Source organism: Sparus aurata, chromosome 7 (genome assembly GCF_900880675.1).
Source record: "Sparus aurata chromosome 7, fSpaAur1.1, whole genome shotgun sequence".
Classification (NCBI taxonomy): domain Eukaryota; kingdom Metazoa; phylum Chordata; class Actinopteri; order Spariformes; family Sparidae; genus Sparus; species Sparus aurata.
The window spans coordinates 15386653-15400768 of NC_044193.1; the positions used below are offsets into that span (position 1 = coordinate 15386653).

The window sequence follows — 14116 nt, forward strand, 5'->3', positions numbered from 1 at the left end:
CTGAGACACAGCTGTTTACAAGCAAATGCATGGACTAGTTTCCATGCACCACTTGCAGGTACTGTAGAATATTGTCTCTGTTCATGTTTGTTCATGTGCCAGTTGGTGTTAAAGTTAATTTATGTTTATTTCTAAGTGAGTGTACACTTATGCATATGGATTAGCATTATGTGTTTAATTCCAGATGGTAGTTTAATGTTGTGTAAGTCAGGCAGCTAAGAGAGGAAGGCAGTCTGTGCAAGAAGATAAGGCTAATGTCTTTTACTTTCAGCTAAAGGCAAGAAGTGACTGTCAAACTGGAGACTTAGACGTTTTCAAAATCTGTTTTTTCGTTCCCAAACTTCAACTGGGTCATAAATACCTGTTGTCAAGCTCCCATGGGACACACAGTCATCTGGCAATATTACCACGAGTTGTTATTTCACTAATTAGGCTTGTCAACAGGCATTTGAGAAAGTTAAATCCGCCCAGCATGATTATTACTCACATGCACAACAGTTGCAGGCTAAAATCTAAAGCCTCAAAGGAAAAACACTCACTGATTTTTAACATTATCTCCGAATAACAGTTGTTGAGCCGTTCTCTGAAATGTGGCTGAAGGTGTTTCCTCCAGTTATCTCGCAGAACTGACACCAACTGAACTAACAAGTGAGCTTTAGTGTCCCACTTGGCTATTTTGTTTGAATTTTGTTTTAGGTGAGTGCAGCTCAAACAAAATCAAGGATATCTAGGCCAGTATTCAACCAAGATAATCAATCAATCTAAGCTGTGCATGTAAACGCACTGACACACTAACCCTAACCCTGCCAATCGAACTTTGGATGGTTATTTATACTCACATAACCACACTGGATTCACTGTTTTCACTCGTCAAAACCAACCCTTTTTTCAGCTCTCTTGTTCATGGACTTATCAGAATTGCACCTGCCACCATGATGTGATAATTAATTTGCCGTAAGATGCAAAACCTCAGGCTTCAACAAGCTGCAATTTAAGATAATTTTTTCCCTATGGTCAGGCCTCATTATGATGACCACTGTGATTATTCTCGAGCATAAAACGTTTCTGAAGCATTAAAGGATTTGAACTCCAACGTACATTTCATAGGCCTTGTGACGAAGCTCAAAGTGTGCACGTACACTTTTTGAATATGCCACTGAAGTACACTGCTGCACCAGGGATTGAACCTAACCTGCTGTGCTGAAACAAATCACTTCGATCTTAACTCACAATCACACACACACATATTCGCATGCAGCGTGTGAAGTTTGCTGCGCTCCAGGGTACAGCCTTTTCTTGGAACCGATTAACCTTTTTATCCACATCAAACGAAAGGTTGTGTCTTTTTGCCATATGGGGGTGTTGTTAGGGACGCTGGAGGATGTTTTGGCACAAATTTTTTGTGCTTATGCCTATGTGTGCATGTGGGTGTGGTGTGCGTTTGCATTTGTTCCCAAGGCAAGCTCTGATATGGCCTCACGCTGCTTGGGCTCCCTACTGCGCGTTGAGAGACTTTTCTTCTCCCATCAGTAAGGCGCAGAAGACTAAGAGAGATGAGCATTGAGAGAGTTAATGGAAAGGGGTAGATAAAAAGACGCTGGGGAGATGATGATGTAGATGGTGGTATAGGTTAGGGTGTTCCCACACCATAAAAAGTGAGAGACATGGCTTGTAATGCCTCTGTTGCCAGTGCTAATATAATGGTGGCGGAAATGGTTTTAACAGAGAGATGCAACAGGAAATGTTTAGAAATGCCAACAACTGAATCTAAATAGCTATAAATAGATTAAACTGGATAAGAGGATGTGTCCATCTGTGTGTGTGTGTGTACATGAGTGCATCTCGCCGATGGGCTGCTACAAATAACGAGACATGCACATGAGACCTGTTGGGTTGCTGACAACATTAAAAATCATCATTAACTGCAATGTAGATAATCTACCCTTTCTGGCATGATCAAATCTACAGTGTGAACAGATGCACACGCTTGCATACGCAAGCGAAACAGGTCATTTGAACTTATAGTCAGTGTGTGACATTTCACTCCAAGATAATGTGGCAGTTTGCCTCAAAAACAGGCTCAGGGCTGAGTTGAAGAGCCCATTAGACCGTTAGAGCTAATTCTGTTCACACACAAATGATGGTAAATCAAGTTCAGCGAGATACGATGAGTAAATTAAATCGTATCTTTAAATTTTATCTTTTTTACTGTCACTATCTCCTGCCTTTGTCCCCCTTTTCCCCCTTAGAATTACTAATGACCTCTTTTTCTGTCTCCCTCCGTGTTTTTGGCATCTTGTCACCTTGATCGTAATGTTTCCTTCCCAAACTTTCTTTTTTCCAGCATTTCAGGGAGCACCTCGACAAACTGTTTGCTCAAGGCATTGGTATGTTAGACATAGCTCTGACTGAGGCCTTCAATCTTCTCAGTGACGTAAGTAATACACTCACGCACGATCAAACACAGACACGCTCACATGCACACGCACGTACACACAGATTCATGCGCAAAATTAATTGGCGAGCTGTAATTAATAGCTAAATCAACAAAATCATGCAGAAACCAAGTAAACACGGCACTTGATGAGTCAGGTTACTGGTTCTACATTTGCTCATTATGAACAAGTGATTAATCAAACACACAGGCTCACAAACACACACACAAACACACACACACACACTTACCTTCCCTTTGTAAGGCTTATAATTTAATAACATGTACCTAAGTATACACTAGAGTGACAAGTGTCTCCATTCTGCAAAATGACTCCTCTCTATAATCTTAGGTTGTAATGAACTCTCAAGGTAGCTTGCAGCTTGTGTGTATTTATAGTAAAAGGCATTTTGATATTTCGTAAGCTCTTACAACATGGAACGGTAAGTCATGTAAGTCACATTCTCTTATTGGAAGAAACTAGATGTACTGTTTCTCAGTGTTTGTTTGAATTTGAGGGAAGCTTCATTTAGTTTTTTGTTCACCTGCATTAATGTCCCTCTTTCTCTCTCTAACTCTAGTTCAACGAGACCGGGAGGGGTAGTGAGTGTAGCCAGGCCATTATGTTGGTGACAGATGGGGCAGTGGACACATATGACGCCATCTTTGCCAAGTACAACTGGCCAGACAGAAAGGTAGTGTATTAAACACACAAGCGCACAGATCACCAGATGTGCCGTGTCCATTCAAGCAGGTGGGGCAAATGTACCACCACATTTTTGACATCTTGATTCTCTTATATTTTTGTTTTTATTTTCTGTTATTACCTCCACCAAGGAGTTTATATTTATGTCCTTCAAAAGGATAGCTGGTTGGTTTATTAGCAGGAATCTACTGAGCTGATTTCCACAAAACTTGGATGGAGGAGTCTCGGCCCATATTTACCCCATTAACGTTTAACGTTGATGATGAATTTTTTTCTCACTTTCTGTTGAGATATGCCAGTTTTTGACATTTTTGTTTACATTCATCGTCATAAAAAACATTCTGGTCTATTAAGCTGGCTGGTATCTATGAGTGAGCACAAGTTGCTGCGGATCCAAAGAAAAATCTGGGTTAAACAAAATTGAATATATGTTGTTTTTTATATTCGATTAGAATTAAAGGAGGCTGTTGGGCCTTCGTGGAGGTATGCACTCAACTGAGTGCCATTCCAGTTTTATTTCATTGTATCACTATTTTGTTTATAATAAGCGGTTATGCTGATTTGTATGAGCCAGACTTATTTCTGTAATTATGTCATAGATCATAGTTCAAAAAGTCGCAGGCCCCCTTTTCCTATGGTTTTGGTTCCTTCCAAAAATTGCCTGATGAATAGCAGTACGCACACATACAACACTCTGTTGTGTATCAGTGCTGGAGAAAATTACAGGTGAAGGTGTGTTGCTGAAGTGGTCAGAAGAGCAATATCCCTTTTTTAAACATGTGAATATATTGAATTAGTTATAATTGTCTTTGAGAAATATAATGGATCAGCCAAGCTTGATTTACCATTACGCCTCTTTTGAAAACCTGGTGTTCCAGTGGAGGATAAGCAGTGGAGAGCAGTGGACTAATGCCCTCCTGTGGCTATGAATGACTTTTAAGGTGGTTATTGAGAGCAGGGCAGTCCAAAAATATGTAAATAGGAAGTAGATCTATTTTGTCATCTTTGTCATTTAAAATGGATACTAGGGGATACATTATAGTCAGTCCATCAATTAATAGGAAACGTGGGAGGGATTATGTTTCATAGAGTTTGACCATTGATTAAAAATGACATACAGTACAACAGAAAGTTTCCAGAGAAAAACCTGCACCTCGTGCTTCATCTGACCAAGAGGAGTGGAAGAAAAAGGATCACTCGAAAAACAAAATGTGTCAGTGTTTCCCATGTGGATACTTAGTTTTTTTGTTGATGTCACATTTCAGAGCAACTATTAGTATTTGGCTGAGTAGTTAGAGAAAGTTTTTGACAAGCAGAAGGTATTGAGCGAGCCCAGTATGGGGTCCTTTCAGGGTGCTTTAGAACAGAGTTAAGTATGGCCCTGTCTCTGAGGACTGAGCTGTCTCTCTGCTGTCCTGCAAGGTAATTGTGGTGCTCTTCTGACATGGCATGAAATGAAATGGGAGGAGAGAGGAGATGGGGAGGAAGAAAAAGGGTTATTCTTAGGTAATTTTCTTCTGTAAAAGAAAGCCTGCAGGGTCTTCACTCTTAAAAGGTCGAGGATAGAAGTGCCGTACTAAAGGCATTGGTGGATTCATATACCGTAAACACATGCAGTATTAAGGCATGACAGCGTGACTGTAGGGGTATACAGTACACACTTCAATCTTTTTATATCCATCATTGGCCTATCATAATCTTGAATATGCTTGAGCATAAATTTCTCTCTGCATATGAGTGCCTTTATGCGATTGTAAATGCTGCACTCGTATTGTCGTGTTGTTGTGTCTGTCTGGTGGACGCTGTTTGCATCCCACCCCCTTTCTCACTCCTGCCTCAAGGCTGAACAGCAGTGAGCGGAGAGGGGACAAGGCTGCTAGATAGTTCCATTTAGAAGAAGCCCCGCTGATAATAGAAGTCTTCGGTCTCTGTCACTCTTTCCAGTATCTCTCTCTCTCTCTCTCCACTGCTGCTGGTTTTTTAATGGCTTCCTTCCAGATTCACCACTGTGTAGCATCACACTGAGAATATAGGCATGCTTTTGGAAAAGCTGAATGCAAATAACTCACTGACTATCTGCATACAGATGGCATTTATTACAAACAGCTCTGGATAAAAGATCATAAACAAAGCATTGCAATACATCACATAATGAGTTTTTATTTTATTTTCAACCATACTTTCAGAGTAATACAGAACACACATAACTGCCTTTAGTAGATATAGAACATTTTTATGTATTTATTTTATTAGCATTACCTCAAAAGGAATCATATGTAAATTATTAATCACAGGAATTTAGTTAAAACAAGAGATTATAGTATCACACATCATCACACCCACTCCCAGACTCAACAGTAACTTTTCATACTGGTTCCACTCCTGTGTTTTTATTTAGGTGCACCAGCACATAATTTAGGTGCAAACAATAATCAATTTTAATTTAATTTCTTAATACAATATCTTAATGATTATAAATAGGAATAAAGATGAAAATACATGTTTTTCTTTAATCACATCACAGCACATGCAACACGAAATTAAAATAACCTAAAGAAATTTAAGAAATACATTACTAAATTTCCGCCGCACCAGTGTGACCAACAAAAATGTTGACACGTGACAATGTTGACACATTTGACAGATGTTTGGGCACATGCATGACCAAAGGAGCATTGCATGCTTTCTTTATAATTCAGTACTGTCATCTTTATTTTATATATATAGTTGTGAGTTTGTCTGCTCCAATTGTAGCTGCTCAGTTATCATAGGATTTGTGTTCTGTTGTCATTTTCATTACAGTGGATTTGTTCTTTTTGTTTCCACGGCAGTTAAAAAGCTTTATTTCCAGGTCACTCACTTGGTCTCACATTTTATTTCAGGTTGTTGTTTTGTTATACAGAACAATACAGAGCAATTAAGCACGGTGCAACCAACTGCTACAAACAACCAGAGAATAATTAATCAAAGAGCACCTGGTGCTTGGTCACATGTGCGCGACCAAATGCTGTTTTAATGTAATAGCTTGTGCTATGCATCTACCTTTGCCTAAAGTGGAAGTTCAGAGCCAAATACAGTCAAACCCAGCAAGAGTTAATTGCTAAAACAAAATGGGGAATAATTAATGGCGGTGAATTGGGAATTTCAGCACCTTTTAAAGTACCAAATACTACAATAGGGAAAGAGAACAGAAAAACATATGACATTGATTAGAAAAGCAGTGGTTGTCGCCCTTGACTGAGAAAGGTCGACCACTTTCTGTCTGTAGTGGTGCCAAAAATGATTTTTGCCACCTGAACCCCAGAGTCCTCTGGGCCCGTTTGCATCGTGCTCCAGCCAGGGATGATAGTGGCCGTTCTAAACAGTGCTTGTGGCTCCACCAGGTCCAACATGGTGTGTTTCAGAAGCGTCCCTGAAGTGGACTCGACTCTGCTCCGTAGATCATGTGCACGCAGTCTATTTATGACTGAAGCAGGAAGTCAGACAGGAACGGCAGAGAGCATCTGGTTAATTTTCGAATTAAAACACCCCTTGCAGACTCAGGATCCAGTTTTACTTTAATACATCATCATTAATTGCATAGCCTACCTTCTCATGGAAGATCCCCCCCCCCCCCCCCCCCAAAAAAAAAAGAAAAGATTATGACCCAGATAGAGCCCTCCACTTCTGAGGCGCTCCTGGTGGTGTCACAGAGATGGGCCCAGTGGAATCAAGGCTTGAGAGTGTAGCCTGCTTGGCTCTCCACAGACACCTGAGCTTCTGACAGATTGTCTGTGTTTGGCACATGCACCACACTCGGGGACAAAAATCTGGGTTGTGCCATCAATGTATTATGAGACCTGGATATGGTGTTGCAAGATGGCACAGATTCATGCCAATTTAAGTTGATCAGTGGGCACACTGAAAAAAGTTCTTTAGCTATTACACATTAGTATCTTTATGCCTGTATTGAAATGTCATAGACATTAGTCTGTTCATATGGATCTAGTCTAAATAGAGGGATTTCTTTGTGATTTTTGAGCCAGAGCATTCACATGATTTGCAGTTGTGTCAGTGGCCATAATGCCAAAATCCCTGCACAGACCAGAACTGATTGTAGTGGCTTGTGGCGCGTAGCGTCAAATGTGGGCCATGTTGCAGAGGGAAGGGGAAGCTAAACAAAAACAGATGCTGCATGTTGCCTGTCCTTATCGGCATGGGCTGACCTTGAAGGTAAAGGTATGAAAAATCACTGACTATATGTAACTCTCTCAGCTGGATATGCTGGGCTACACACAACCTTGCCCATGCCTGACTGTGCACCTTCCTTTGTGCACTGCCCATAACTTATCTGTTGCCACCATTTGGCAGTGCATCATGAGGCCCCAGTGCCCGTCCTTTGCCATCATTGTTTCTGTTGTCCCAATAGTTAAAGGCTAACCATCATTGCCTGGCAGACTCCAAACGAGAGGCACAGTCGTGCAGTCAGCCAGAAGAACAGCCTAGACTGGTGATACCATGAGCCCGCGTAGACAGAGTGACGGTCTCCATGTGGCCTTGTGTCCCAACCTGATATGTGAGAGGTACTCCCTGAGCTGTATCTGTGAGAGACAGTGCAACTTGGGAATCCACCACTATGATCAGAAACCATGTCCTCTGGAAAGACTCCAGCCTGCTCAGAGCTCGTCCTCTCACAAAAAGGCACTGTGTATTTCTTAAATACACCTCCACCCGCTCTCCTAAAACCAATCTCAAAAACACCAGATAGTTGTTCGGATAAAATATTATTAGAGTAAAAATGTATAAAAGTAATTATCAGCAATTCCTGAATCCCGAGTTGGGCCTGTATTTATTTGAAAGTGGTGGTTCACCTGCTTTGAGTAATAGCAGAAGAAAGGCAGACTTTGAGATAAGGAATTTCATTAAAAGAGAAAAGATAGATTAATAAGATGTGTTGGTGAAGGAGAAAAAAAATAAACTGCTAGCTTCAGCGAGTGCGTCACAGGGTTATCAGGGCCTACTGATTTTCTAATGTTTAAAAGCTTGAGTGCCTTGTGTACCACCGCGGTAGACACAATTAAAATGAATTCAAGCTGACCTAGATTTTAAACCAGCTGGGGTTTTATAACCAACAGTAGACCTGTCTGGCCCTAGTTTATGCTACATATTGCGAGACCATTAACATCAGAACAATTAGCCCTCTTTTATTTTGTAACAGTGGGAATTGTCCCTATGTTTCCCGGACGTTCAAACATGTGTAGCCTCACCGAGACGCTTTAAACATTTGTATGTCTGTTTACACTGGAGAATAACTTTAATGAATTATTGAGTCGAGTGCTGAATACATAATGAAGGAGCATGACAAACAAACATTTCTGCATATGTGTATACTAAAAAGGTGTTTTAAACGACTGTACAGTGTGTGAGTCAGCCTGAAACTTGTACATGTGTTTTCTCTCGTATTTCTTCCTGTGCATCTGAGTGTGCGTGAATACATACAGATACTCGTGCATGTCTACGCATTTGTATTCTTAGATGCACATGTATTTTCACTCCTGCCTATGTAACATTTGTGCAGTCAAGTAGGTTGAAGGTTGCATGCTGTGGCTCCCACCCATACTATTTTTTTTTTTTTATCTCCACTGAACTTAACTCAACTGTAAACCTCTTCCATATTTAATAACCAGTCCGCTATAGTTTAACCTCCATCTTGGTAACGAGTGAAGGATAAAACATAAATAGAAAACCCCGCTGTGACACCTCTCACCCGTAGCCCTACATGGGGCACTTTTTATCATATTGACTGTGTTGTGTTTTCCTGTCATTTTGGCAGTGTTATTCAAATGGCTGAGGTTTGTATGAATAGAGGATGATTACGGTCTAGAAGATAATGAGGGCGGCTTAAAAATGACAGCCTGACAACTGCACTTATTCACAGTGAAACTCATTACAGCTGACAATAGAGCAGAAATATCCATACTAGAAAATGAGAGCCTAGAATTAACTGTCTGTAGTTTATATCTCTGTCAGCAGAAACTGTTACAATCGCTATGATTTATAAGGAGTTCATCTATCACACACTGCAGTAACAATGAAATAAATATAATTTGATACAGAAGTATTCATCAAAAAAAGAAATGGTATTCACATATAAATTATATTTTTGCAATTTTCAGACCCTTCTATTGAGAGCCAATCATCCAAAATCAGATAAAGACACGTGTGTGTGTGGGTATGTACCCACATACACACATGTCTGTATACATACACACAAACACAAATACGAACAGACACATGCTGTCAGGGTGAAGGGAGGCAGTGAAAAATGCAGGCATGGGAGCTATGGCAGCTGTGCCCCCAGAGGCTTGCATCTGGTCCAATCCAGCAACCTGCTCTTCACACACACACACATACATACACACACACACCTGCCAACTACACCTGCTGCTAGAGCCAACTGAGCACTGGCGGGCAAAAATGGGTTTGGCAGCAGTGAGTTTAGAAGATTTTGTGGATTGAGCACATGAAGCTTGTGTTTGGCATTTTCAAACTCCCAATATTTACTTCACAGATTTGTGCTCATTCTAATTGCAGATTCTTGACACTGTTTACATCGACATCTTATTTTGAAACCTCTATCTGTTAATCCTTAATTGTCTCGTTTTTTGAGTTGATAATATTGATCTGAGTTATTTAAACTTTAAATAAGATCTAAAAGACAAATTTCAGGCTTTCATGAGTCCATAATTGACTTTATTAAACGAGGAGAAAAGGTCTGCTAATCACTGGCAGATAAAGAATGAGACTTCTGCCTGCCTTTGGCAGTGTTATCTTCTGTTTGGTGGTGTGGTGGGCCCTATCAAAATGCGATTAAAATGACTGACAGAAGCTATCTGCTCTCTCTCTCTGCAGGTCCGCATATTCCCTTACCTGATTGGTCGAGAGTCAGCCTTCGCAGATAATCTGAAATGGATGGCATGTGCTAACAAAGGTGGGATCTTACAACACATGCATAGACTGCTGGGTTTTTTTCCTCCTTCTAATCTCTTTTTGCAGAAGAAAGTTGCTGCACACTGCTGTCAGCTGGGCAAAAAATGAATACATTATGGAGCTCAGGATTTGTTTGGGGGTGTTTGTGGATGTGGATGTGGATGTGTCTGTGTGTGTGCAATGCATGCAGTTGCATAGACATGCGTTTGTCAGTGCTCATCAGTATTAGCACGTGTTTTTGACAGCAGGCATCTGGTGCCAGTTGCACAGACCCGATATGTCACATTACATCTTCCTCTAAGCCTAAAGTCCAAACTATCTTGACGATACACCACTCTCCAACTGCTTTGTGTGTGGTCATGGTTGTCTCAGTGCGTAGAGCACTTTCCTTCAGGTTCTATATTTAGCCTGGAGGTGGGTGACAGAGACAGTCTGGCTCCATTTCCTCAGGCAGCCATAGATAAGACAGGCGAGCCACAGGTCACAGAAGGGGTGTGCATGTGTTTTTAGCTGTGTGTGTATGTGTGTACAGATAAGAGAACAAGGGCATCCACAGTTACTTCGAAGTGATATCAGAAAACTCCAGTCAGTTTGAGGGTGTTAGTGCTGATGATGAGACCTTCGTGTGTGCGCTCGTGTTGTGCTACTTAAGTGCCTGTGTGTTTGTATGCCACATGATGATTCAGGCTTGTGACGGCGACATCCTCTCCAGCCTGCAGGAGCTGTGCAGAACAATGTTCTCCAGAAAATGTGGTTGTATTTCTTTGCTGCTTTTTAAGTAGTTTCACACGTGAAAAAAAGTACCATGTGTGCAATGTCACCAGAGGCTGTTATGTCAAAATCTCCCCTTATTGCCTTTGAGTGGTTCATAGAAAATTGTGAAGTGTCACAACACATGGATTAATGATAAAAGTAATTAAAATAATTGTAGGTCTATGGGATTTAATTATCATTAACTCTTATGGCTGTACCAGCTACTAACAGGCCACACATTTTGCCAATCAACCGAAGCTGGATGAGCTCGACTAACTTTCCACCATTGCTCCACCAGTTCCCTGCAGTGTTGCTCACTCGATTTGTGGCTCACTTAGGTCCACTCCGGTCCTTTTGTTGTTTTATCAACCATGCATTGAGCTCACTTTAGTTTAGGGCTGCACTATTGAAAAAAGCTACGCTGGAATATTCTGGCGACCTGTAGGTACCAAACCTCTTGTTTTCTGGGTCGGCCCCTCTAGATCTAATCTTTGGTCGAAAGTGTCGTGAAAGTATTCTGGAGCTCCTAAATTTCTTAGCAGCCCAGCTTTTTTTAATTCAATGATGACTTTGCCTTAAATGATAGCACCAGGTTAACCCTTAGAAAGAGATCAGAGGATATTTGCAGGTCCAGTTGCCACATGAGACTGTTATACACAAATGGTTCTCCCCTCAGCCTCCATTAATAGAAAAAACAGTTCAATCATTCTACAGATATCACTCTCAGAGAGGCCGTTAGCTGTGATTTATATGGATCAGGAATCCACTGTAGAGGCTTGGGATATCCTCATTGGTTTTCTTCGAACCCACACTTGTTGCACACAAATTAGTTGTCACTCAAATAGAATCTAAGAAGGCCTACGCACACATTATCTATTTATTTTCCTGTGTGTGTGATTGATTTTCCTTTTTCTCTATTTTTATTTAGTAGTGTTATGTACAGTAAATAGTGTGCAAGAATCATAGTATATGGTACCTTGTGTACAATGCTTTTTATCGGACAAATACTTTGATTAAAAGTTGATCACAAAAAAAATCTGTGTGAAGTTCTCTTTAATGTCTTTGGATCTTTGGAATGTGACGTTCAGCAATTACTTATGGGTTTTTCGCCTCCACCTCGTCCATTATTTTCATGTACTTTGACACCTTGTTGTGTATTTTTGTTCACATATCACCAAAACCAAGGTCCTTTTTACATAAATTAATGCCCCCATCCTGACCAGACCATGTTGAGGCTGTCCTGCCCTGTATGTACGACACTTGCAACATGTCACTGAAAGCAGGGAGCATTCATTTTTTTTCCCCCACGCGGCTCATCTCACTGGCCCCGGTGGCTCAGCCCGAAGGACGCCCTCAGCCTTCCGGAGGGAGCATTCATTCTTCACTCACTGCTGTGATGAACGATGCAGTTAGACTGAGGCGGCTCGCTTTGTGTGTGACGTTGGTCTGCATGTGTGTGTTGTCATTGTACTGTCTGCTGGAATAATAGCTGGACCTGAATGACTCTGAGGATGAAAAGGAGAAATCTGTCAAGGTTCACTTCCAGGTCAAGTTCAGGGGCAAGTGCATTCTTGTTGCCATAGTGATTGCAGTACTCATTTGATTTTAATGTCTCCAGTGTTGGTGTGAGATTATTATATATTTTTTTTTTTTTGTGGTTGCAGATTTAAGATTAGAGTATCAATGATTTATCCTTACTGTAGTTATTGGACAGGATACTCAGCATCCCCTCATAGATATGTGTCTAGACACTAACTCTTCTCCCTGTGGAGTAAAGGTCATTGCCGGGAACAATGACCCCAAAAATCTGTTTCCTCCAGCTATGATTTTCTCCTTGACTGCCTCACGGTGATGAAGGCACTCTGCTGTTTTTACGGATGGCTGGAAATGTGGTGGTCCCCCACTTCTCCCCTTATCTCTGTGTCGCTTCTTGTCCTCTCTCTCCCTCTGTCTTCCACTTGTCCCGATTCCCTCTTCTCCTCCTTCTTTTCCCTCTTTCTGTCCACCCCCTGCTGAGATAACAGTATATTCCCTCCTGCACATGCACATTAGCATCATAATGGCTGCATTACTATCGTAGGAAATGGCATTGCATTTGGTTTAACTGAGATGTTATTTTGTGTTTTTGTTGTTGTTGTTGCATTTACATACCACTTATCCATTCACAAACCCATTCTGGTTTGCTCTCACTTTTATATCACTGCAGGGAGTTCTTCAGCTATTCCTCACACATGTGTCGAGTTTTCCATCTGCTTCATCATGCAAATATCTGGCACCTACCATACTGTGTTGTACTGTATTCCAGATGTAATTTCTGCTTTGGTACCAGGGTAAATAAAATGGGAGCGATGGCTTGGAACAGCTCATATAGCCAAGCCTATACTAGATTTGACATTTGCTGCAATGTGCAACTGTTTCTGAGACACACACTGTATTTCTGATCTCTGTTTCTGGGCAGCATATTGAGTGACGAGACTGAACCTGTTCACTCTCCATTGTTTACCAGCATCATAGTTAAGTGATTCATCATCTTTTATCTCTTTCTTTCTCTGCCCAACAGGCTACTTCACTCAGATTTCCACATTGGCAGATGTGCAGGAGAATGTGATGGAGTATCTACACGTGCTGAGTCGCCCCAAGGTGATCGACCAGGAGCACGACACGGTGTGGACAGAGGCCTACATTGATAACACTGTGAGTTGCCTATGACATCTTTCACATAGCACTGGACTCCAGTTCCCACTGTACTCGCTTAACACACACAAGTCAGCTGGGTTGTGCTGGTTGTATGGGTCCAGAATAATCTGTGATCAATTCAAAGATTTCAACTTAAAGGGACAGTCCACCCTAAAAGCAAAAATGCATATTTTTCTCTTACCTGTGGTGCTATTTATCCATCTTGATTGTTTCAGAGTTGTCATGGAGATGTCTGCCCTCAAAAAATGTTAGAAAAACTCAACTGAAACTGCTCTTTCCAGAAGTCACAACCCAGTCACTCAAGATAAACCACAGACCTTGTTGGGTGCAGTTTCATGTAGGAACGGTTTTCTTCCTACGGAACCACACCCTCAATCTGCATCACCTGCAGAAGGAAATGTACATGTACTCATGGATGAGAGGCTCCTGCTTGTGACAGCATGAGATATGAACATTAATGGCCTCCCTTTGGGCTGAGCTGTAACACTTAGTTTGGTTAGCTTAGTTAGTTAGCCTGTCATCCATGAGCAGATGCAGGCCTGGTGGTCGGTGGGTCT

At 41.3% G+C, this 14116-nt stretch overlaps 1 protein-coding gene across 4 annotated transcripts in view; it reads left to right on the forward strand.

Moving 5' to 3' along the window:
* cacna2d3a (calcium channel, voltage-dependent, alpha 2/delta subunit 3a) overlaps positions 1–14116 on the forward strand; it is a 129379-nt gene that overhangs the window by 67685 nt on the left and 47578 nt on the right. For all 4 annotated transcript variants that reach the window (XM_030423179.1, XM_030423180.1, XM_030423182.1 and 1 more), the window contains 4 exons: positions 2345–2434; positions 3016–3129; positions 10032–10110; positions 13423–13556. In XM_030423179.1, coding sequence (XP_030279039.1) covers positions 2345–2434; positions 3016–3129; positions 10032–10110; positions 13423–13556 — 417 coding nt within the window. The remainder of the gene's footprint in view (positions 1–2344; positions 2435–3015; positions 3130–10031; positions 10111–13422; positions 13557–14116) is intronic.